The following is a 24,369-nucleotide window of genomic DNA, read 5'->3' on the forward strand; positions in this document are numbered from 1 at the left end:
CAGGCTGGTCTTGAACTCCTGGGCTCAAGTGATCCTCCCACCTTGGCCTCCCAAAGTATTGGGATTACAGGCATAAGTCACCTCACCCAGTCCAGCATCATGTTTTTAAGGTTCATCTATTCTGTTGCACATACAACTTAATTTCATTTTACTACTGAATAAAACTCCATCATATAGATATGCCACATTTTATTTCTCCAATTTATTAATTGATGGAAATTTGTTTTTCCCCCTACTTTTGGCTATTATGAACAATGCTGCTGTGAACATTTGTATCGAAGTTTCTGCGTGAACACACGTTTTCAATTATCTTGGCCATATATCTGGGAGCAGAGTCACTTGGTAATATGGTAGGTCTATATTTAACATCTTGAACAAACTGCCAGATTATTTTCCAAAGTGGCTGCACCACCTTACGATCCTACCAGCAACATGTGGAAGTTCTAATTTCTGCATATTCCCTACAACACTTATTCCTATATAATCTGTCTCTTTGATCATAGCCATTCTAGTGAGTGTGAAGTGCTATCTCACTGCGGCTTTGATTTGCATTTCCGTAATAACTAATGGTGTTCAGTATCTTTTCATGTGTCTTCTTTGGGGAAGTGTGTATTCAAATCTTTTGCCCATTTTAAAGGGTTATTTGTCTTTTTATTTGTAAGAGTATGTTATATATTTTAGGTACAACTACATAGAGGGATCTTAAATGCATTTTGCTGAGTGAATGAATCCAGACCCAAAAGGCTGCATGTTGTATTATTTCATTTATATAATATTCTGTAAAAGGCAAAACTATAGAGACAGAAAACAGATCAGCGGTTGTGTGGAATTGTGATAGAGGGAAAGGCTGACTACAAAGGGACAATACAAGCAAATTTTTAGGATAATGAAATTGTTCTGTATGGTACTATTGTATTGGATACATTACTCTACCCATTTGTAAAAACCCATAGAACTGTATGCCACAAAAAGTGACCTCTACTGTATTCAAGTTTAAAAAAATATAAACTAGGATTTCGAGGGAACCCAAGATGGAATGCAGACTTTAACAAATACATTTGTTTACAATTATATGATATAATCACACTAAAGGCAATAAAGAAAGAAGCTGACCTAAACAACTTGGGAAAGTGTTTTGACTAGATATTGTAAGCTAAAGGGGAAAATATTATGCAAATAACACTCTTTTCAAGCTGGAAAATTTCCCTCTCATTGTGTCTGAAGCTTTGCTTACTTTTCTTCTCCACATTTTTTTTTTTAGTTCTTTATTTCATCTTTAAAAAAATACCCTAAAATTGTCCAGGCGCAGTGGCTCATGCCTGTAATCCCAGCACTTTGGGAGGCCGAGGCAGGTGGATCACGTGAGGTCAGGATTTCGAGACCAGCCTGACCAACATAGTGAAACCCCGTCTCTACTGAAAAAACACAAAAAATTAGCCCAGCGTGGTGGGTGGCGGGTGCCTATAATCCCAGCTACTCAGGAGGCTGGAGCAGGAGAATCGCTTGAACCCAGGAGGCCGAGGTTGCAGTGAGCTGAGATCGTGCCACTGCATTCCAACCTGGGCACAAAAGTGAACAAAAAACAAACAAACAAAACAACAACAACAAAAAACACCCTAAAATTGTTTAAAAAACTAAAATCATATCCCGTTTCTTAACCATTTCAAGCACTGGCTTAGCTGAGATGGTTTCAAAAATTCAGACCTGTACACCTGCAGCCTGGCTTCCCAACTTCCTTCACATCATAGCACATCTGGAAAATGGCATAGTTGGTGGTGCACTGATGCAAATGGACAAGGCCGATTGGACAAGTCTACCCCAGCCTCATCTGGCTCCCTAAGGGTTTGAGCACATCAGTATCTTAGCATAACTACAACCTATTCCTGCACTATTTCCCTTACCACTTGGGAAACACTCTGAATGCCCCTCCTAACCACAGTATTCAACTGCATGATTTGGCCAAATGAAGACAGGGATGCAGTCTGTGCCACTGCAAAAAAATGAATTTGACTATTGTTGTTTTTTCTGTCTGCAAAGCTGACTAACTTAATCAGGGAAAAATTCCTGATTTTGGTCTCATTAGCATCAATTAATAACCAACTGGCCTATAGTTTTTGAAATAACTTCTACCAACCTTACCTTTTCTTTCATTTTTTCCACCTTGTATTTGAGCTGGGGCACTACACTGTTGGGTGGCAAGCCTTTTTCCAGTTGAGTCACAAATTTAGCATATTTAGAAACTTGACTGTTTAGGACTTCTGGATCCAGGCAATCAAATTTGGACTATGAAAAATTTAAAAACAAAGCAAAACAAGTTAAAACATAAAGTAAAAGTCAAGTTTGAAATACTAAAAAAACTTTTAAAAGTTAATCCAAATCTACACTATGCTTTTGGAAATGGATTTACTTATTAAATTGCTAATAACATTATATATCCAGCATCACCTGTTTATTCCTTTCATGTTCTTGCCTCCCACATCATCAAATGTAGTACTGGAATCTCCGTAATTTATTTCTGAGGGTCAATATTCATAAAGTCCTCTAAGGAGACAAATAGCTATTTTTTTACTCTTGCTAACCAGAAATTTCTCACCTAGTAGTCTTCTATTATTTGATTATATACCTGTTTAACATACATATTTTAAATTCATAAATTATTCATAAAATTATAGATCTATATACTTACAGATCTATAATTGTTTTTCTCAATTATGTAAACATATAAATATACACATATATTGACATGTCAGATAGCCACACATATATACTGATGGCAGTAGAAAATTTGTAAACCATCATTTTTCTTTTTTTCTAAGTCCATCATTTTTCTTCTGCTTCCTAATGTGTTTTCTTGTGCATTTCCTAGGGTGAATGCATCCTACGGTGGAAGCCACTGCTCTAATCCATGGTGGTAATCAGAAAATTCTTTAAGCTGCTTCTTCTCAAGAATATTTTCTTACTTCTGAGATAACTGATAAATGAGTTAAAGGAGAACACTTAAAACTGTCTGGTGTTATAGCATATATTTGTTTTTTATTTTCTATTTTCTCCACCAAAGAGTTCTACGTTTGAACTTTGTTCTTCTTATTCTCCACTGGTACTCCCAGCACCTAGAACATTACCTGGAAGACATTTCCCATGTTACTGTTTTTTAACCAAGACATGTGCCTTCTAATTATAGGCATCATCACAGGAAGGATGAATAAGAAGTGTAAAACAATATTTGTGAGGTTGATAGTATTTCTAACATGTCCATACCACACTTGAAAGTATAGGTGGCCATCTATTTTGCCTCGTAGAGAGTTGACCTTTGTTAAGGATTGAATATAGGGTAGATCCTAGAAACAAAACTCTCTGATGGCTGTTGATATTTGGCTCTCTAATTTAAAAAGTTTACTATTGAGCTCTCAAAGGAAGATCCTAGATTTTATCACTCTATCCTATTACAGTGAACAAAATGGCTTCCTTTTTTAAAGGACAACAAAAATAGAAATCTATAGTGTGTAGATCACAAATAAAATCCTACAATCCTCAAGAACACTGAAGTGTATGATGACAACATTGTGTTTAGAAACCACAAAGTGATTAAACACTTTGTCACGCAGCATTGTCCATTGATGCTTCCACTATGTAGCCTTCTAATATGGAGGACCTGAGAAGCCTGGCTTACAAGAATACTTCCTGCTCTGTAGCATACAGTGACACAAGGACCTTTGTGCCTTTCACTGGAAAGCTTATAAAAATTATCAGAAAATGATACCATTGCATATTTTACTGACATTAAGAAAAGCACCAGATTGTTAAAAGTTATAATTCAAATTATTAGAATTTTAAGATTAATTCATACAAAAATAATTTAAGAACTGAAGGCTTTTTTCCCCTACCTTTAACCATTCTTGTTGGAGTTTATCCCATTCAGAGAAAGAATCCCAGAGCAATTGTTTGAGCTTCAGTTCAGCACTGACTTCTTCCAAAGCTTCAAACTTGGACACTTCTACCTTTAAAAATGTAGTAAACAAAATGCGTAATTTAGTTTTCAGATATAATGAGCATATGCTATTCTCCTATTAGTAATTCTTGGTACAGTGATTGCTTGGAAGAATGTGCATCCTAAATGGATTAAGAAAAGGAGCACTAGAAACAGATGAAGAAAAAAAAAACTCCACAAAACCCCACATATATTAGAATTTCCATTAGAGAAACAAAATACAACTCCTGGTATTTCCCTAGAACTTAGAACTTAAATATTCTCCAAAGACATAAATATTATAAGAGTAACACTTTTTTGAGTTGGATTGTACATGCACATATATGTTAGGCCTTCTAGGGAAAGCAGATGAGTCTTTAGAGGCACTGATTTCCATTGGGCTTCTGTACTTAAAGGGCAGAAGAGGGAGATGACTGTGCGGTAGCTGGTGGGGAAGATGGTGAAGTTTAAGATGGAGAGGACAGCGTGGTTTCTGACTCTTTTCTAACCACGACTTTATATGAACCCCATGGAGAGGAAGGGTGCAAGAAAATCTGAAGAAGGTGTTTTCATGAGAAGTGTTTAAGATTGCCTTGGTTCAACGCTGGGGAAACCTTCAGGGAGTTGGTTGCACAGAAATTCTTGTGCTTTGACATTAGGAATTTAGTCTTGTCTTCTATTAAGAGTTGCAAATGATTTCCTGCAACCTAGATTAGTTAGGCTTTCACTCCTATTCTCCAAATAATTGAGAGCCATAGAAGGAAGGCTAGATCAGAGACAATCATGAAGGAATCAGTCATGAAGTCATAGACATGGAAGATGGAAGGAGGAAGACATAGTTTCATTTCAGGTTCTGTGTTTTTTAAAAATTTATTTTTTAACTTTTCTTTTTATTGTGGTAAAAACCACATTACATGAGATCTATTCTTTTAATAAATTTTTAAGTGTAAAGTACAGTAATGCTAACTATAACAATGTTAACAGGGTTATTTAATGTACTTTTTCTAGTACTTTTTCACCTTGCATAACTGAAACTTTATACACCTAGAACAACTCCTCATTTCCCCTTCCTCCCAGCCTCTGGAAACCACCATTCCACTTTCTGCTTATATGAGTTCGACTACTTTAGATATCTCATATAAATGAGATCATGCAGTATTTGTCCTTTTGTAGCAGGCTTATTTCACTAAGCATAATGTCCTCCAGGTCATCCATGCTGTGGCATAGCAGGATTTTCTTCTTTTGCGAGGCTGAGTAAAATTCTATTTTATGTAGACACCATATTTCTTTATCCATTCATCTGCTGATGGACATTTTAAGTTGTTTCCATATCTTGGCTATTGAGAACAATGCTGCAATGAACACGGGAGTGCAAATATATCTTTAAGAGCCTGATTCAATTATTTGGGATATATGCCCATAAATGGGATCATTGGGTCATTTGTTTTTTAAGTTTTGAGGAACCACCATGCTGTTTTCCATAGTGTTTGCACCATTCTAATTCTCATCTACAGTTTAAAGGATTCCAGTGTCTTCACATCCTTGCCAATATTGGTAATTCATTTTATTTTTGTAATGGCCATTCTAACAGATGTGAGGTGATACCTTCTTGTGGTTTGATTTTAATTTTCCTGATGATTATTGATGTTGGGTGTCTTTTCACATGCCTGTTGACCATTTGTATGTCTTCTTTAGAGAAATGTTCATTCAAGTCCTTTGTCCATTTTAAAAGTTGGGTTTTTTTTTTTTTTGGCTATTGTGTTGTAGGAGTTCCTTATCTATAAGGAGTTTAGATAATAACCTCTTATCAAGTATATAATTTGCAAATTTTTTCCCTCATTCTGTATGTTGCCTTTTTACTCTGTTGATTGTTTCCTTTGCTTTGCAGAAGCTGTTTAGTTTGATGTAGTTCCACTTGTCTATTTCTGTTTTTGTTGCATTGGTTTTTGGTGTCACATCCAAGAAATCATAGCCAAGGCCAATGTCATGAAGATTTCTCCTACATTTTCCTCTAGGAATTTTATAGTTTTAGTTCTTTTGAGTCTTTAACCCATTCATTTTGAACTGATTTTTGTGTAAGGGTTCAGCTTCATTCTTTTGCATATGAATATCCAGTTCCTTAACACCGTTTGTTGAAGAGACTATCCTCTCCCTGTTGTGTATTTTTGGCACCTTTGCCATAGATGAGTTGACCATATTTGTTGTTTTGGGGTTTTCCATTCTGTTTCATTGGTCTATATGTCTGAATGCATGCTAGTACCATACTATTTTAATTACTATAGCTTTGTAATATGTTTTTAGATTAGGAAGTGTGAGACCTCTAGCTTTTTTCCTATTTCTCAAGATTGTGTTGGGTACTCGAGGTCCTCTGTGGTTCCCTATAAATTTTAGAATTTGTTTTTAATATTTCTTTAAAAAATGTCATTGGGAAATTGGTAAGGATTGCATTGAATGTATAAGTCACTTTGGGTAGTACAGGTATTTTAACAATATTAAGTCTTTTAATCAATGAACATGGGATATCTTTCTATTTATTTGTGTATTATTTCATTTCTTTCATCATAGTTTTTTAGTTTTCAGTGTGTGAGTCTTTTACCTCCTAGGTTAAGTTTATTTCTACTTTATTATTATTTTTGATTCTGTTGTAAATGGCATGATATTTTTTATGCTATTGTAAATTGTTTTCTTTATCTTTTGAATTGTTTGTTGTTAGTATATAGAAATGCAACTAATTCACGTAAGTTGATTTTGTATTCTACAACTTTACTGAGTTTATTTATTATTTTTAAATTTTTCCCCCTGGAGTTTTAGGGTTTTCTACATATGAGATGTCTAGAATATGCTGGATCCTGTCACTACTCCAAGACAGATGATACAGAAGTTTGTCCCTTGAGCAGTCCCCTGATAATGTATCACATTGGACAGCCACTTCAAATCTTTCCCTGTCCAGGTAGAAGCTGAGATTTGGGAATTCTTGCTTGCTTACTCTGCACTGAGTCAGGGGTTTGGGGAGGGCGCCTGCCACTATGCCCAGCTAATTTTTTGTATTTTTAGTAGAGATGGGGTTTTATCATATTGGCCAGGCTTGTCTCGAACTCCTGACCTCGTGATTTGCCAGCCTTGGCCTCCCAAAGTGCTGGGAGTACAGGTGTGAGCCACTGCGCCCAGCCAAGTTGTAGCTTTTTATCAAGTAGTATTTCCTCCATACCTTGCTCTTTACTACATACCTTCCTGTCTTGTAGGTCAGTTAACCCAACCTGGGAACAACTTTGAACTCTAGTTCCTTCACACAAATCTGCCTCAAGTATCACCAGCCTTATTGGCTGGTATCAAATTCATTATTTTCAGATTTCTCTACCAATCCCTGGACCCTGGAGTAGACAGCATGTCAGATCACTTTCTGGTCATCCATCTGGGGCTCTGAAGAGACAGGTGCATTCCCCTGTGAGGTTCAAGCATGTTCCTCCGAGATTTTTGGGGAGACCAATGGCATCTTCCTTATTCCTAGGGGCTCCCTGGTTTTGACCATAGGAATATTTTCTTTTCTATTCTCTTTTCTTGTTGTTGGTCTCTCTAAAAGCCGTTGAAAGCACCTGCATCTCTTACCCGTTTCTCTTCATGTTTTTTGAGAGACTTCTATTAGCCTTTCAAATATACCTTTTTTTTTTTTTTGAGACAGGGTCTCACTCTGTCACCTAGGCTGGAGTGCGGTGTCACGATCTTGGCTCACTGCAACCTCCGCCTCCTGGGCTCAAATGATCCTCCCCGTTTAGCCTCCCAAGTACCTGGGACTACAGGCATGTGCCACCATGCCTGGGTAATTTTTGTATTTTTAGTGGAGATGTGGTTTCACTATGCTGGTCAGGCTGGTCTCGAACTCCTGAGCTTAAGTGATCCAACTGCCTCGGCCTCCCAAAGTGCTGGGATTACAGGCATAAGTCACTGCTCCTGGTCCTCAAATCTACCCTTTTACACCCATTTGTCCCTGGCTTAGCTGGGGATGTCATTTTTATCAAATTGGCACATAAAACCAGGGTAAATCAGACAATATTAATGGAATCATAACGTACATATGAATGTAAAGGAAGCCTGAATATTACTTAAGAAAGGATAGTGTGGTTTTAATTGACCACATTGAAAAATCCACTTACATTTTAACATAGAAAGTACAGTTCCTTGTCTGAAAGTTTTGCATAATTCACAATTATTTTAATAAGAAAGATATTTGGTATCTCATGTGTGTTAGTCTTTAAACACTTCGAAGGCAGGGAACATATCATATTTTATATTTGAGACTATTTGTAGCATGCTGACTAGCACATAGTTGTCCAAATATTGAATGTTTACAGTTACATTATTGAAGTCCTTGCGCACATATGCCATTTCTATACACACATTTCTAAGACAGATGGTGTAAAACTGTCATTACCTTAAAATTCTTCTGATAGGACTTATACTGAAATGCACGTTTCTGAAGATCAGCCAGAACAGATTGCAGGTTATTCAATATGAGCCTTATTTTGTCTTGGTCAGCAGAGATATCTAAAATCTGTGGATCCTGTAAATTTAAGACAGTTTTTGGTTAGCCATTCCTGCTTTTTGATAAAGACCAATTAAATCAAATGAATTAATAAACATTTTTAAAAAGATTCCTTTCTCTTTTCTTTTTGATTTTTAGAAATGATGTTTAAAATTATTGTTTTCCTGAATTTTAAAGCAATGCATAGACATTATAAAAAGTACACATTTATATAAAGTTCCATGGAGATAAAATTGTTTTAAAACATTACCTAATATATTTTCCCTCATCTGCTTTCATTTCCTACACTTCTTCAACCAACATGACCTTAGATAAGGAGAGGTGAATGAAACAGGGAAGAGAAGGAAGGGGATATGATATAAGGTAAATTTCCACTTTACAATAAAGGAATGGAAAGGCCTTTGTATTCTAAAATGACAGAAGAGAGAAAATGAAAAATATAAGTGGCAAGACATGTTTTATGGCTGACCTGTTAAGGTTGAAACCCCAGTGGATGGGAATGGAATAGTTCAGGAGCAAAGCAGAAGCACTTATCTAGGTTTGGGATAATCTGAGAAAATTGAAGGAATCTGAGAACCATTATAGCCATAGCTCAGGGAGGCTAGTTAGTCCATGTCTTAGTCAGCATGGCCATGCATTCAAACTTGCAACATGCTCTAGATTAGAAAAAGCCAAGGGATGTGTCCAGGAAGAAGGGGCTTATATTGACATTCTGGTGTCTTGTGACTTGGTATGATATGAGGGAATCCTGAAGTTCTCATGTGTCTTGATTCTGGTAGTGGGAACTGTTGAGAGAACTGGTGGATCACAAGATGTCTGAGGCCAGGATAAGAAAGCCACAGATTACTTGGGATTGTAGGCTATGGAAGAAATGATGGATGGCAGCACAGGGGCTAGCATGGTGCCTAAAGAACCAGGAAAGACCCTTAGTTAATAGCAACCTGGGACAACCAGGTGCAGCCCAGCCAAACTGCACTAGACACTGCTATGGCCCAAAAGGTAGCATGAAGAACAGATGACCTGCCCCTCCCATCTATTCGCCATGAGGGAATTCAAGCTTCCCTTTATGGGGCAATAGGTAGGAGGGGATGGTGGCGTAGGTGAAAAAACCCATAGGCCCAATAGGAAGTTTAGATTTTCAGTTGAATTAAAATCTATCCAAAAGAGACCCAGGTAGAATGGAACAGACATTTCAAACTGAAATAAATTATCATTAATAGTCACATTTAGGTTTTCTCCCTAATTCTCTGCAACAGCAGGAATGAGGGTCTTGATAGCAAGATAGTATCATTTATGTAAATGATGAAGTTACAGTCCTTTGCCCAAGAGAACTAATTTCAAACCTTCTATAGAAGAAGCACTAGTTAGAATGGGCCATGCTTTCATTTTGTGTAAGTGCATCATGCTATTTAAAATGCATGATGTGCATGCAGATATTCATTGCAGCACTATCCACAATAGCAAAGACATGCAATCATTCTAAATGCCAATCAGTAACAGATTGGATAAAGAAAATCTGGTACGTGGACACATGGAACACTATGAAGCCATAAAAAATAACAAGATAATGTCCTTTGCAGGAATATAGATGGAGCTGGAGGCCATTATTCATAGGAAACTAATGCAAGAACAGAAAACCAAGTATTGCATGTTCTTACTTGTAAGTGAAAGCTAAATGTTGAGAACGCATGGACACAAAGAGAGGAACAACAGACACTGGGGCCTACCTGAGGGTGGAGGATGGGAGGAGGGAGAGGATCAGAAAAAATATCTATTGGGTACTAGGCCTGGTATCTGGGTGACAAAATAACCTATGCAGCAAACCTCTGAGACATGAGTTTACCTATATAACAAACCTGCACATGTATCCCTGAACCCCAAATAAAAGTTTCTTAAAAAATAAAAAATGCATGATTATACATCAAGCATGTGCTGGCACTTTTGCTTTCTCTAATGATCTATGTATACATAGATATTCATACTTTTTAATCATATGCTGTGTATAGAATACAGTATATGGTAGAGCAATTAATAGCAGACTATTAACCATTGACAGTAGACTGCTTAAGCTTGAATCCAGATTCCTCCATTTAGTAACTGCGTGACCCTTGGCAAGTTACTTAACCCTGTCCCCTAATTTCCTTTTCTGTAAAATGTGAATAATAAAACCCTAAAGTGTTTTGAGATTTAAACGAGTTAAAACATGAAAACATACATAAGACTATTTCTAGGACTATTACTCATGATTGCCCCAAATGGTAAATAATCCCAATTTCCATCACCCATGAAATGAATCACTGTAAAATACAATAAAACACTACATAGCAATAAACATGAATAAACTACATCCACAAATAGCAATATGCATAAATCTTAGGAACATACCAAAATAAAATAAAGGGCACACTGTGTGGTTCTAATTAATAGAAGTTCAAAAATAGGAAATTTATAACATTCCCGCTCCAGATGGCCTGCCACTGCCAACACGCCTGCTGCAGCAGGGAGGCATGGCCAGGGCTGCACACTCCATGGAGCCAGTTAGGGACAAGTGGGAGCTTTGCCCCTTCCAAGTTGGGGTGGGAGTTCCTTGGGTGCAGCTGTAGCCACCCAAACTGTTGCTGCAGACTCAGGAAGTCCTGTGCTCTTGGGGGCATGGGAAGGCCCCTTTGCCCTCGCAGGCTTGGAAGTGCCTGCTTCTGCTGCCTGGTCTCTCCCTGCTCTGATCTTGGAAGGGAGAGAGGCCAGGCAGTGGGAGCAGGCACTTCTTTGATCTTCTCTGATCTCGGAGCAAAGTCAAGGCCCAACCCTGGTGCCATGAACAGCAGCAGGAGGTAGACAGATTCCTGAATGGAAGGGGGTGGGTCCCCAGTGAGGCCCCACGTTGGCCTGAAGGCTGTGGGCTGGGCTGCCAGTCCCACAGACCAGAGTAAGAACTTGTGATGCCTTTTCCAGCCTGTCCATTATCCCCCATGGGCCAATCAGTACACACTTCCTCCCCTCTGAGGTCCATAAAAGCCCTGGGCTCAGCCAGAGCTGAGCAGATAATGGGACAACCAGCTGCAGAGGGGAGCTACCCTCTCTGCTGAGAGGTTCAGAGACCTGCAGAGATGTCGGGGCTACCAGCTGCAGAGAGTAGCAACCCACTTCAGGGCCTCCTCTCTGCTAGGAGCTGGCATACATCAGGAAAACCAGCTGCAGAGAGGAGCTACCCTCTCCAGGCCTCCTCTCTGCTGAGAGCTGCAGAGATGATGGGACAACCTGCCTGCAGAGAGGAGTCACCCATTCCAGGGCCTCCTCTCTGCTGAGAGCTGAACACTCAATGGGATGACCTGCCTAGAGAGCAGCTACCCACTGCGGATTTCCTCCGAGCTGTTCTAACACTGAATAAAGCTCCTCTTCATCTTGCTCACCCTCCACTTGTCTGCATACCTCATTCTTCCTAGATGCAGGGCAAGAACTTAGGCAAAGGTGCTACTGGCCACAGAGGTTTCCAGCCAGAAAAATGACACCCCAAATATCCCATAACAAAAGGATGAGTAATTAGGAGGGGACACTAAGGGTATCATAATGCTTTACTGATATGAGTAGTGGATACATAGATGTGTTTACTTTCAGATAATTCATTGAGTTGTACAGTAATTAGTTATGTACACTTTTGTCTGTAAGAAAATACAAAAGTGCTTCAATATAAAAGTAACAACAGTGCCAAGTCCTTCGAACACTGCTTGAGAAATAGGCAGCACACAATGTGAGCTGTTTTTACATTTCCACGTTAATACATGTAAAGGTATACTGTAATCTTTAATGTCTGTATTATATTCTTTTGAGTCAATGTACCCTATATTTTTTCTATTGTAAAAGTGGTACAAGGTAACCAAATATTCTTCACTACCAATTATCAATGTACACTCTGTCTCTTTCTAAATGGGAATTTTCTAATATACCAGCAAAGTTTATTCTTATTTTTTATTTAGCTTTTATTTTAAGTTCAGGGATACATGTGCAGGTTTGTTATACAGGTAAACTTGTGTCATGGGGGTTTGTTGTATGAATTATTTCATCACCCAGGTATTAAGCAAACTTTAAAATTGTGACAATAGCTGTAAAATGTGCTAGCAAGTCATTAAAACACTCTTCAAAATAATAAATACAAGTTAGGACTAGAATTTAATTGACTAAATTCAATTTTAATATTACATATATGCTTTGTGATAGTCTGAAACGTATTCACTACTTAAACAGAGATTTTGAAACATTAATTTTTAAGTAGCAGCTCAAAGACATTGTTGATTGGTTAGAATGAAACTATAAAAAACTAAAGCTACATCAGTTAAATGTGTTCTCTAAATGGTTTGAAGAGTAGTCTTAATTATTCTCCCAGAAAAAATGATGTATGTGAGGTGACGGACACATTAATTAGCTTGATTAACAATTTCACAATGTATACGTATATCAAAACATCACATTATATATTGTAAATATATACAATTTTTATTTGTTGATTATACTTTAATAAACAAATGTAATAGTAAAACTTTGCATAGATTATTTTTACAAAATAATGATTTAGCTTACCTGTGCTTGCAGTTTTACTTCATTCACTTCGTTGTTTAATTCTTCAAGATCACTACCCAAATGCACACAAAATTGCTTAATGCTTGATTCTCTATCACCCACTGATTTATCAATGGCATTCCGAACAGCAACAATGGATGGCTTCATAGTTGCAAAAACAGCAAAGTCTTCAGGAGGTGTGGGCACCTGATATTGTTCAATAAGCTTGTACATTTGAGTCACTATATTCCCTTCATCTTCAAGGCTTTCAATCTAAATGGAAACATAGTTTGCTCATTAAATGTAGCAGAATCCTAGTTTAGTCTTGAAGTTTGTCCTAACAGGAGACAGACACTGTACAATATGAACATTGTATTAGTCTGTTCTGCTGCTGCTAATAAAGACATATCTAAGACTGGGTAATTTATAAAAGAAAGGTTTAATGGACTCACAGTTCCACATGGCTGGGGAGGACTCACAATCATGGCTAAAGGCAAGGGAGAAGCAAAGGCATGTCTTACGTGACAGCAGGCAAGAGAACTTGTGCAGGGAAACTCCCATTTATAAGACCATCAGATCTCATGAGACTTATTCACTACCATGAGAACAGTATGGGGGAAACCACCCCCATGATTCAATTATCTCCACCTGGCCCCATCTTTGACATGTAGGAATTCAATTCAAGGTGAGATTTGGGTGGAGACACAGCCAAACCATATCAAACATCAAACTGAATAGTCAGCACAGAAGGAGTGTATTATAATGTTACGGCTAAAGCCTGCTGGATGATAGTCATTGCTATAATACAGGTAATCAGGTTAGGAGGTAAATTATTCAGAGCTGAGCTCTTATAAATGTTTCCTCTTTCTGTTTTGTTCTTTTGTTGTATTAAACAGTGCCAATATTTAAAGTTTTCTAAGAAAACATGTGCTGTGGGGTTGTTCAGCTGTAGTATCTCAGCTTCCAGGCATGTGTGATGGGCAGTGATCATCCCAGAGCAGCCTGAGGGATCGATAGGCTGTGGACTTGGCTGCATAGGTTAAGAACCCAGATCTACGGTGAGATTCCCACTATCCTTTAATAAATTATTTTACTACAGCCCAGTGACTACTAAACATCTTCACTTTGGTTTCTCACTTTCAGTGGACAGTATTGCTTGTCTTTCCTAATTTTCTGGCAAGGGATACCCCAGTTTTGGGAATGCTCCTTACCCCCAACTCTGCCACATGGTTATAGAGGGAGCAGCCATGTTCGTACTACTTGGCCCAATTTCCTGGCCACAGGCTGAACCAAGGAGCATCAAACTGTAATCTAAAGAAATTAGCTCAGTCTGACCTTTCTCTTGAACACAGGAAGAGTTAGGACTGAGGCCATCTACTTTTATGTGGAAACAGAACAGGTCATTAACATGAGAAGATAATTGCAGACAGGCTTTTAGAGAAATAGTTCTCAATCTTTAGCTTCCATTGCAATGACCTTGGAAAGCTTGTTAAAACAGATTGCTGGCCGGGTGCAGTGGCTTACTGCACCTGTAATCCCAGCACTTTGGGAGGCTGAGGCAGGCGGATCATGAGGTCAGGAGATCAAGACCATCCTGGCTAACACGGTGAAACCCCGTCTCTACTAAAAATAGAAAAAAATTAGCTGGGCGCGGTGGCGAATGCCTGTAGTCCCAGCTACTCAGGAGGCTGAGGCAGGAGAATGGCGTGAACCCGGGAGGCGGAGCTTGCAGTGAGCTGAGATGGCGCCACTGCACTCCAGCCTGGGCGACAGAGCGAGACTCCGTCTCAAAGGAAAAAAACAAAAACAAAAACAGATTGCTGAGCCCCTCCCGAGAGTGTCTGATTCAGAAGGTCTAGCAAGTCATAAAAACACTGTAGTCATGTAGGGTGGGTCCCAAGAATATACAATTTTAACCCATTCTCAGATGCTGCTGCTGCTGCTGATCTGGAGTCCCCCTTTGAGAACCATGTTTCTAGAACAGCAGAGATGAGAGAAGGAGAGAGGCCTTTTTGTAAAGACCTGGCTCTATCCATACTTTAGGATTCTGAAAGATATTCCTGCAAACTTAGAATAAATCTTCCCATTTTTCTAAGCTATTCATGTGAGTTTTTGTGACTTTCAACCAAAGTTTCTAACACCTCGAACAAGTTATGTATAGAACTAAGTCTCTCTACATCAAGATCTGTTCATCTTCCTCTATTTCCTCTATTTTGGGCGAGTATATATCCAGGTTTCTCTGGGAATGTCCTGGGTTTACACTTATTGTCCTAGTACAATGATTAATAGTGTCTCTTTCACTCTCAGAAAAATGTCCTGATCGGACAATGAATTATGTAGCCTACCCTCCCGATACTGGTATGAAATTGCTAAATACCCATTCCCTGCAGAATGATACCTATAAGTCACCTCATTCTCCTCTCACTGTCCCCTCATTCAGTTGCCCATTAAGTCCTTTCAATTCTACTTAACATCTTTATAATTAATTTATTCTCTCCTATCTTTGAAAATACTGCTTTAGCTACATAGAGTTCATCAACTTTCAACTAAACATTCTTTCTCCATAGCTAAATCTGTTTTTTAAATTGCTGAATCCTGTTTTTGTCACGTTGCCTCCTGTTTTTGCACATGGCTTTCCCTCTCCCTGGAATGCCCACCTGAATGTTTCATGTATTTTATGACAGCTTAAATATCCCATCCTCCACACAGCCTTCTGTAACCCATAGGCAAGAATTACTACAAACTTCCCAGTGTTACAACAGTATCTTATTCCTATGCTGTTTGTATGAAAATTATCTGCTTGCATTCAAGACTCAACTTCTTTAAAGCAGGTTTATTCATTGTAATTTTTGCACCATGCTAAGTGATGCTCACTAAACTTGCTGACTGAATGAATGACATTCCAAAAAAAAGTTTTTGTGTGTGCAGAGAATCTCCCTAAAGGAAGCTGCTTTCCAAACACACCACCCAGCAAACACAGACAACCTCCTGGAGATGGGACACAGTCTATGTTTTCTGCATACTGCATCAACTAGCTGTTCTGGAACCACAAGGTGATAGCAGCTGACCCTCTGCAGCCATTGATTATGATGTGACCCTACCTTCCTGACATAGTTTATAGAACAGAATAGGAGCTCTGAATCAATTTACTAGGCCTTTAGAATCAATATTGAAAAAGAGAGATTATCTCTTTCTTGCTGACTGGCTAGACTTGCAAGCTATAGCTTGGGAGCTGCTGGTGGCCATGTTTGCTGCTGTGGTAAGAAGACGCAGAAGTAGCTGTCTGCAGAGGGAGAGAAGTGAAGCAGACCCTCAGAGAGATGCAGAGAGGAGAGGTGGAAGGAAGGACTACCGGGGCGTCCTACAGCTGTCCTATTCTGGATGTTCTGGTCAGTTCCTGAGCCTACTTACATTCTTGATAGGAAGTTCCATGAAGCACCCCTGAATCCTTAAGTGGGATCCCTATTTTGGCCTAAGCTTTCTCAAGTGGGTTTGGGTTATTTGTTTGAAGTGGCTTAATGAATACAAACAATAATAAGCAATTCGCATCTTTAGACTCCTAGGACAATTTATAAGCAAATCTGAAGAGAACCACGATCATCTGCCTTTTTGAGAAGGCACGATTTCTTGAAATGAGAAACACTGTTACCTTTGTAGTCATGTGAAATAGCATTTATTATTAATTTGGTTAATAATATATAACATTCAGTTTACTTTTTCAATTGAAGCATTTCTTCAATTTTCAGATATTTAAGAAAATAATTTATCTATATTTTAAGTGCCAACATAATATGAATGGAAGTTTATGAAAAAACTATTGGAGCCAAATGCTAGATTGCATCCTACAGGAAGAAGCTGAGAGGAGGAAACCAAGTTTCTGGAGAAAAAGAAGCAAAAGAGACAAAGGAGTGTGTGTGTGTGTGTGTGTGTGTGTGTATGTGTGTGTATAAGAGAGAGAAATAGAGACCTGATTCCATCTGCATCATTTGAGTCCCCATATCCACTTTTTTCTCCCCACCTCCATCTCCCCACTTAAGCGGGTTTGTGTTGGGTTTCTTTCATTCTTAACAGTAAGTTTCCTGACTATTATGCAGCCAGACTTCCATTATGATTAACATCTAGATTACAATGGTATTACCATTTACTAAAAATTAGAATTCCAATAACCTATGGCTGAGAACACTGGTTTTGCAGTCAAAGAGACTCAAATCTAAATTCTAACTCTATCACATCCATACATGTTTGTGATCTCAGATCACACATCCTGTTTTGGTTTCTGTTTCCTTATCTGCAGAATGAGGATAAATATCAACACTTTTCAAGCTTTTGTGAGAATTAAAAATGTAATGCATGTAGAAAGTGTAATACGATGCCTGAGTAGTACTAAGAGTCTGATAACTGTCAGCTGGCTTTATTCCTGTGATGTAGAACATCCACTTACTTTGAAAGTGTTTCTGATATTTGACAGCTGTCTTTTGCCCTTTAGTCCTTCACTTTTTCTTTTCCTATGTCTTCCTTCCTACTATAAGATCTGGAATATTGAGTTATATGAGATAATCAACTCACCCTTTCCTGAATTTCATCAAGAAATAATAAGCTATGAACATATTCTGTGGTAGTAGTTGGAACAAACTCAAGTTTATACTCTGCATCTTGTGCCTCAAAGATAATGGCATCCACTTTTTTCTTGCTTTGACAAGGAAGCATAAAATTTAGCACCTAAGAAAGAAACACCATGTGAATTGTAAATAGTCGAATATTTTCATTTTATTATATATTTTAGACAAATCCTAATTGGACATTTGCTAAATCAGCAGGTTTTGGAAGCAGCAGTGAATACGAAGAGACTTTTTTTCTCTTTAAATCACTGCTAGTTAAATGAGCCAACAGGAAGGCCAGGTTTTGAAGATCATTTCCACAGCTTACCAAAAATTTTCCCTAAATGCTCTAATATTTTGCAAGTATGCTTTCTGCTTCTTTGTCCTATGTAGTGGACATTGTGCTGCCCTGTCCAGCATCAGTCCCACTCCTTTCATGTTGGGTGCTAGCCATGGAGTTTGGGGGAATTTGATCTCTCCTTCAGAAACAAATATGCAGTCTGACTGATGACTTGGCAAATAGGAACATGGCTTTTTTGGCCAAACTGATCAGATTAAGGTTGTATTAGTCCATTTTCACACTACTATAAAGAACTACCCGAGACTGGGTAATTTATAAAGGAAACAAGTTTAATTGACTCACAGTTCAGCATGGCTGGGGAGGCTTCAGGAAACTTACAATCATGGCAGAAGGTGAAGGGGAAGCAAGGCACCTTCTTCACAAGGCAGCAAGAAGAAGTATGTGAGAGTGCAGGAAAAACCACGATTTATAAAACCATCAGATCTTGTCAGAATTCACTTACTGTCAGGAGAACAGCATAGGGGAAACCACCCCCATAATCCAATCACTTTCTATCAGGTTCCTCCCTTTACACCTGGGGATTACAATTCAAGGTGGGATTTGGGTGGGGACACAAATCTAAACCATATCAAGTGTGAACCTCTGACTTTAGTTGATCCAATCAGATAAAGGCCCACACTTTTATTTATGGCTGAGAGAGATGTGTACTCAGAACCCCAATCTTTCTCTTTCTCTCTCCATACAAACAAATAATTGGCTTGTGGAGCTTTTGACAATCATTTTACAAATGCCTTAGGATGAAGCCTGCACATAAGGAGGCTCAGGAAAGAGAAAGAAATAATTGGTTCCTTGGTAACACCACTGAGCCACTAGATCATACCTCCTTGATATCAACCCAATCTCTGGACTTTTTAGATACATATGTCAATAACTCTCCTGATTGCTTAAGCCAGTTTGAGTTCAGTTTTCTTGGGCTTACAGTAAATACATATCCAAGTATTTCTTGAGCATACAGTAGCTAAAAAGTGCTTGTTGAAATTGAATTAAATTTGCTCCAATTATATACATAATTATATATATATATATATATGTTTCTTTTTTTTTTTACCAGATGAAGAAGCAAAACTCTAGAAGGAAGCCCAATGCCATACAATTAATTAATAACAGAACATACTAGCACTCAGGTCTGCACTCTTTTTTATACAGTGCTCTATCTTCCATCATCTACCAGGGGCCAGAAAATGTTTTCTATAAGGGCCAGATAGTAAATATTTTAGATTTGCAGTCAATACAGTCTCTGTCACAACTACTAAACTTTGTCCTTGTAGGAAGAAAGCAGCCATAGATGATATGTAAACCATTGTCATGGCTGTGTTCTGATAAAACTGTATACAAAACAAGAGGCAGGTTGGGTTGGCTCTGTGGGCTATAGTTTCCCAATTCCTGTTTTATATCATTGTCTCTCTGTGGGCATTGGGAAGACACAAGTATACTCTGGCTCCAAAGGAAATTATTGTATTGGTTCTGAAACTTATTACAGAAATTTCCCTAGTTCTATAATGTACCAAAACATAATCAGACCTGTAGGGACAATTCCAGATCAGAAAATGATTTCCTAAACTTGATCTCGGTGGTCTAGAATCAACCATCACTCCCTCTAGGATATTGAGCTGTTATGGTAGTATCCTCTCTGCAGGTCTTGAAATGCTCCGACAATGGAAAAAGGAGTAGGAGCAAGAGGCCAGTGTGAGGCCTGCAGTCCCCTCCATCATCTCATCTAAAAAGCTGATTATGCTTGTGACAAAAAGACTATAGAGCTTTTCTTAGAAATTAAGGATGTCCAATAGTCTTATGTTAATTTTTATATTTGCAATACTATAAAATAAATAATATGTTTTTGTGCAGTAGAAAAATCATAAGATAATTGTAGAGGAATAATTAAATTTTTTTCTAGTTTATAGTTACCTCTAAGCATCGCAAAGGTGATGGAATTAATTTTTCTCTTAGAAGCCTAGTGTCAATGAGCAGCAATCCTACATTTCTGGTGGGTCTGAGCGCTACTGCGTCCTTGTGCTGTTTGTGATATTTTTCCAGTTGTTCACTAAAAAAGTTAACATCTACATACAAAAATTCACATAAAGCATAAAATATACCATATTGGATTTTAAAAGATTACAAAATATATTAAAAATCATTGCATTGATAAATTTACACATATATGTATAATGTTATTATCTGTACTTAGAGTATCTCATGTAACTTTAAAATGCTAATTGGATTGCTTTATAGGATTTTATTTTTGTGATAAAGAAACTAATATTTTATAATGTAAATATGTCTTCTGGCTCCTGCGAAGAGATGACAGATGAAAATAACTTGTAAGTGCATTAGAGAATCTAGTCTGGAATTGACTAGATTTCAGAGTTAGGTTGGTTTCAAGTTGGGATTAATCTAAATGTTCTCTCCCACATGGTATCTCAAAGTAAAGCATTTTGAGAATATAAACAACAACAAAATTTGAAATATAAGAGATCACACATAGCTAAAATTATCTCCGTTTCTCTTCCCAACACATCTCTCTGCCATTCCTGCACCCTACATCATGGTCAAGGCCTTTGTCAATTTGCATATGCTGCAGTTGCATTTTGATAATCTTCTTGCCTCCATTTCCTCCCTCATCCAATCCATCTGGAACCAATGGAAACCTCATTATCCTTGATAATGGATAGTCAAAGCTATCAGTCAAAAATAGCTCTCTCTCTAATGCATATACAGTTCTAAACTTCTCTGTTTGTCTTTCAAAATTCTGTACCCTCTGGGCCTCTAAAAATTTAGCTAATTTTATTTCTAATTACCTCCTACATTTGGGTCAAATTGATTTCCTTACTGTCTGCCCTTTTTCCTCCTTCCATAATCTTCCTCCACCACCCCAAAGAGAAAGGGGTGCTGTTTCCTGCCTTTATTCATGCCATCTCCTCTCCTAATTATAAGGGGTAGTTTGATATAGTATAAAGAACACACCAGAGAAAGTATTAGAAGACCTGAGCTCAGGTCTTTAACCCATGTGTGGCCTTGGGAAAGTTACTTAGTCTTTCTGAGCTTCAGCTTCCTCATAATATAAAACAGAAACAGCAATTACCTCCCTTACTCACTTCAGAAGGTTTTGATTTGTGTATTTTTGAAAGCCGACTAAATTAAGATGTTAAATGATCTGAAAAGTCGTATGGTAAGGATACCCGTATAATGCTGCGCTGTTTAGTATTTTCCAAATTTATCTGAGCACCATCTTTTTTCATGGTATCATGTAATTATCCCTCAGAACAGTGCCAATGAACACAACTTTGGGAACCATTTATTTGGTCCAAAACTCTTATTTCATAGATAGAGAAATTGAGGTCATATGACTTGGCTATGGCCACATAGCCAAAAAGGAATAAAAGATTAAAGCCAATAGTTGAGAAATACGATTTCTTTCTCTTTTTTTTTTTTGAGACGGAGTCTTGCACTGTCGCCCAGGCTGGAGTGCAGCGGCGCGATCTCGGCTCACTGCAAGCTCCGCCTCCTGGGTTCACACCATTCTCCTGCCTCAGCCCCCGGAGTAGCTGGGACCACAGGCCCCCGCCACCACACCCGGCTAATTTTTTGTACTTTTAGTAGAGACGGGGTTTCACCATGTTAGCCAGGATGGTCTCAATCTCCTGACCTCGTGATCCACCCGCCTCGGCCTCCCAAAGTTCTGGGATTACAGGCGTGAGCCACCGCGGAGAGGCAGTACGTAAAACGGTTAAGCAGACAAGCTTTTAAGTCAGAGAAATTAGATCTGAACTGTTCACTAGCTGTTTAATCCTGAGGTTGCCTTATCTCTATAGATCTCTGTTTTCTTTTTATAAAATGGTAATACTAATACTCAGAATTGTGAGGATTGGATGAAATGTCTAAATATTACTTAGAACAGTATCTATCATGCTGTAAGTGCTCAGTAAAGTGTAGAAATTATTAGTAAATGCTGACATTTAATAGGAACTTGGTGGTGAGATGTGGCTGCTTGTCAAGAAGCCAGAACCTATCTGCTGGTCGTTCTCTGAGGCAGGACAGGGAGCAGTCTGGCTAAAAGTTCAGTTAGACATTTATTAAGGATCTACAATATGTGCTAAGCAATGTTGTAGTCGTTTGAGGATATCAAATAACAGGTAAGGTTGATATCCAAGGGCAAAGCCCACCTCTATAACCCTCTGGCAAACAATTGGATTTAGTGGTTTAGGACGTATTGGGGGTTCCAAACAGAGGAGGAGCACAGAGGTTAGGAGTCCAGGCCAAGGTACTCCAAAGTCGCAGCCATCAGAGTGTTGGGACTGGGAGACCTGGTTCCAGGATTGGGTTTCAAAGGCAGGACTGGCAAGACAAGATAGGACTAGCTGAAGAGCAACCTGGGAGTCAGGGGACTGCATGCTGATGGGAACTTGCTGAGGGATCACAGTTATGCAACGTGAGGACTGTGGTAGCAGGAGGCTAGGAAGCCTTGGGCTCAGGATATGAGTAGAAGAGCTCAGAGATTAGAACTGGCTATTTTGATCAGGCCTCCTTCTTGTGCCAAAATTCCAGGCTCCATACCCTGCTGCCACTGTGATGCCATGACATAGCACAGGAGGCATCATGTCCTCACGTCCCTGTCGGTATGCTTCTGTTCGGCACACACTAAGTCTCCATGTGCTAGTGTTGTCAAAGAACAGTGGAAGTAGGCTTGTCTAAATTTTGTTTTCTAAATTGGGGCCACATTTTGGTCTAACAACTTAGTATCTATCTTGAAAAAAAGGAGTCAGTTTCAGATTTTTAAAATTTAACGGACATAACAATCAGATACAATGCCTGATCTTGGACTTGATCCCTGGCCAAATCATCTGGAAGCTGCTTTACTTGAGGAATTTTGAAAATGGAATAAGTTAAGATATTAAGGAATTGCTATTTCGGTGGAGGATGATACTATTTTCATTCTGTAGAAACATGTTTTAGAGATGCATATTGAATTATTTAACTTAAGAATACTTCAGCATAGTAAACAATAAGGAATTGAAAGAAAAACATAAAAACATAAAGAAAAAATTAGTGATGGTTCATAGAGCAAAGTATCAACGTAATTGTAATTATATTTATATATAAGAAAATAAAGGAAGCTCATGAAATAAAAAAGAATATGAAAGACATGCATCATGATTTAAAATAGCAGACAAATATACTTATTTTTTATAATTTTCTGAGAACTTGCTTGCCTGAAATTGCACTTGGATATTGTAGATTATCTTCTTTTGTTAAAGACAGTGAAATAAAACAGTTTTCTCCTAGGTCTTATTTCATGACTAAGAGTCGTTGATTCACACCCACCAGATCTTAATGTAGTCCCAGAAGAAAAAAGAATAAGTTCCTGAGATAGAAAAGCTTATGTAAACTTTATTTAATGGAATTGGTAGAGGTATCCATTCCTTTCAACAACTTCTCATATGCAGGCTATATACTCTTAGCACTGATACAACTTTAAACTAAATGATAAGCGATTAGGAAGGAATTGCTTTCCATAATATCCTGAAATAAAACAGTAATACTGAATAAGGAGAAAGGAAAAAAGTAATTCTATAGAAAATAACCTAGAAATGAATTAACTCTTGCCTTTTGTCAGGCCAACTCTTTTGGGCTACCGTTTGTGTCCTCAGACACCACCAAACAGAATCCTAAAAAACAACAAATCTCGGTATCCCTATAAAAATAATTAGTAAGTACAAATGGACAAGTTACCAGGTTCCTGAAGTTTAAGAGCTTGTAAATCAAGACTTTCATTTTCCTTGAAGAATATCTGGAACTTTTCAAAGGTAGCTGCATAGATGCGGGCTGATTCAAATGCTGCCTGAATGGTTCCCTAAATGTTATAAATAAGCAGACAAATATGACCATATTTTTGTTAAGCAGAATTTAATTCAATACAACTAAACAAAGAAACAAGCAAGCACACAAACTCTATGCCCAATAGTATGTTTTGATTTGGGAAACATGAATGAAGGAAGATATATTCTTGATGTCGAGGAGTAATTGATGGATTCAAGAAGAAATTGTTATGAAATAAAAAAAATTCATCTTTAAACCTGACTTTTGAAGAATTATTCCTGTGACTGAAAGGAAACACACTTACAATTTGTTTCTGCTTCATGGTGAACTTATATATTGCTAGTAAACATATGGCAAAGAGGCAATACTTGTTTATTTTCCCAACTGCATATTTTATGTCACTGTGTTTTTAAGCAAAGGCAAACCTGTTCAGCATGCCCAGAAAATCACTTGCTTAATCTTACTATCAAATCTTCGGCATTGGCCAGTCTCTTACTCCAAAATATCCTTCATACTTTGCCATAATAAAAACTTT

General features: G+C 38.1%; 1 protein-coding gene across 1 annotated transcript in view; it reads right to left on the minus strand.

Annotated features, from left to right (window-relative positions):
* DNAH6 (dynein axonemal heavy chain 6) overlaps positions 1-24,369 on the minus strand; it is a 364,719-nt gene that overhangs the window by 224,128 nt on the left and 116,222 nt on the right. The window contains exons 12-18 of the mRNA XM_063695744.1: positions 23,748-23,868; positions 19,926-20,077; positions 17,628-17,780; positions 13,083-13,334; positions 8,397-8,525; positions 3,885-3,998; positions 2,140-2,283 (exon numbers count right to left, since the gene is read on the minus strand). Coding sequence (XP_063551814.1) covers positions 2,140-2,283; positions 3,885-3,998; positions 8,397-8,525; positions 13,083-13,334; positions 17,628-17,780; positions 19,926-20,077; positions 23,748-23,868 — 1,065 coding nt within the window. The remainder of the gene's footprint in view (positions 1-2,139; positions 2,284-3,884; positions 3,999-8,396; positions 8,526-13,082; positions 13,335-17,627; positions 17,781-19,925; positions 20,078-23,747; positions 23,869-24,369) is intronic.

Source organism: Gorilla gorilla, chromosome 12 (genome assembly GCF_029281585.2).
Source record: "Gorilla gorilla gorilla isolate KB3781 chromosome 12, NHGRI_mGorGor1-v2.1_pri, whole genome shotgun sequence".
In the NCBI taxonomy this organism is placed as follows: Eukaryota; Metazoa; Chordata; class Mammalia; order Primates; family Hominidae; genus Gorilla; species Gorilla gorilla.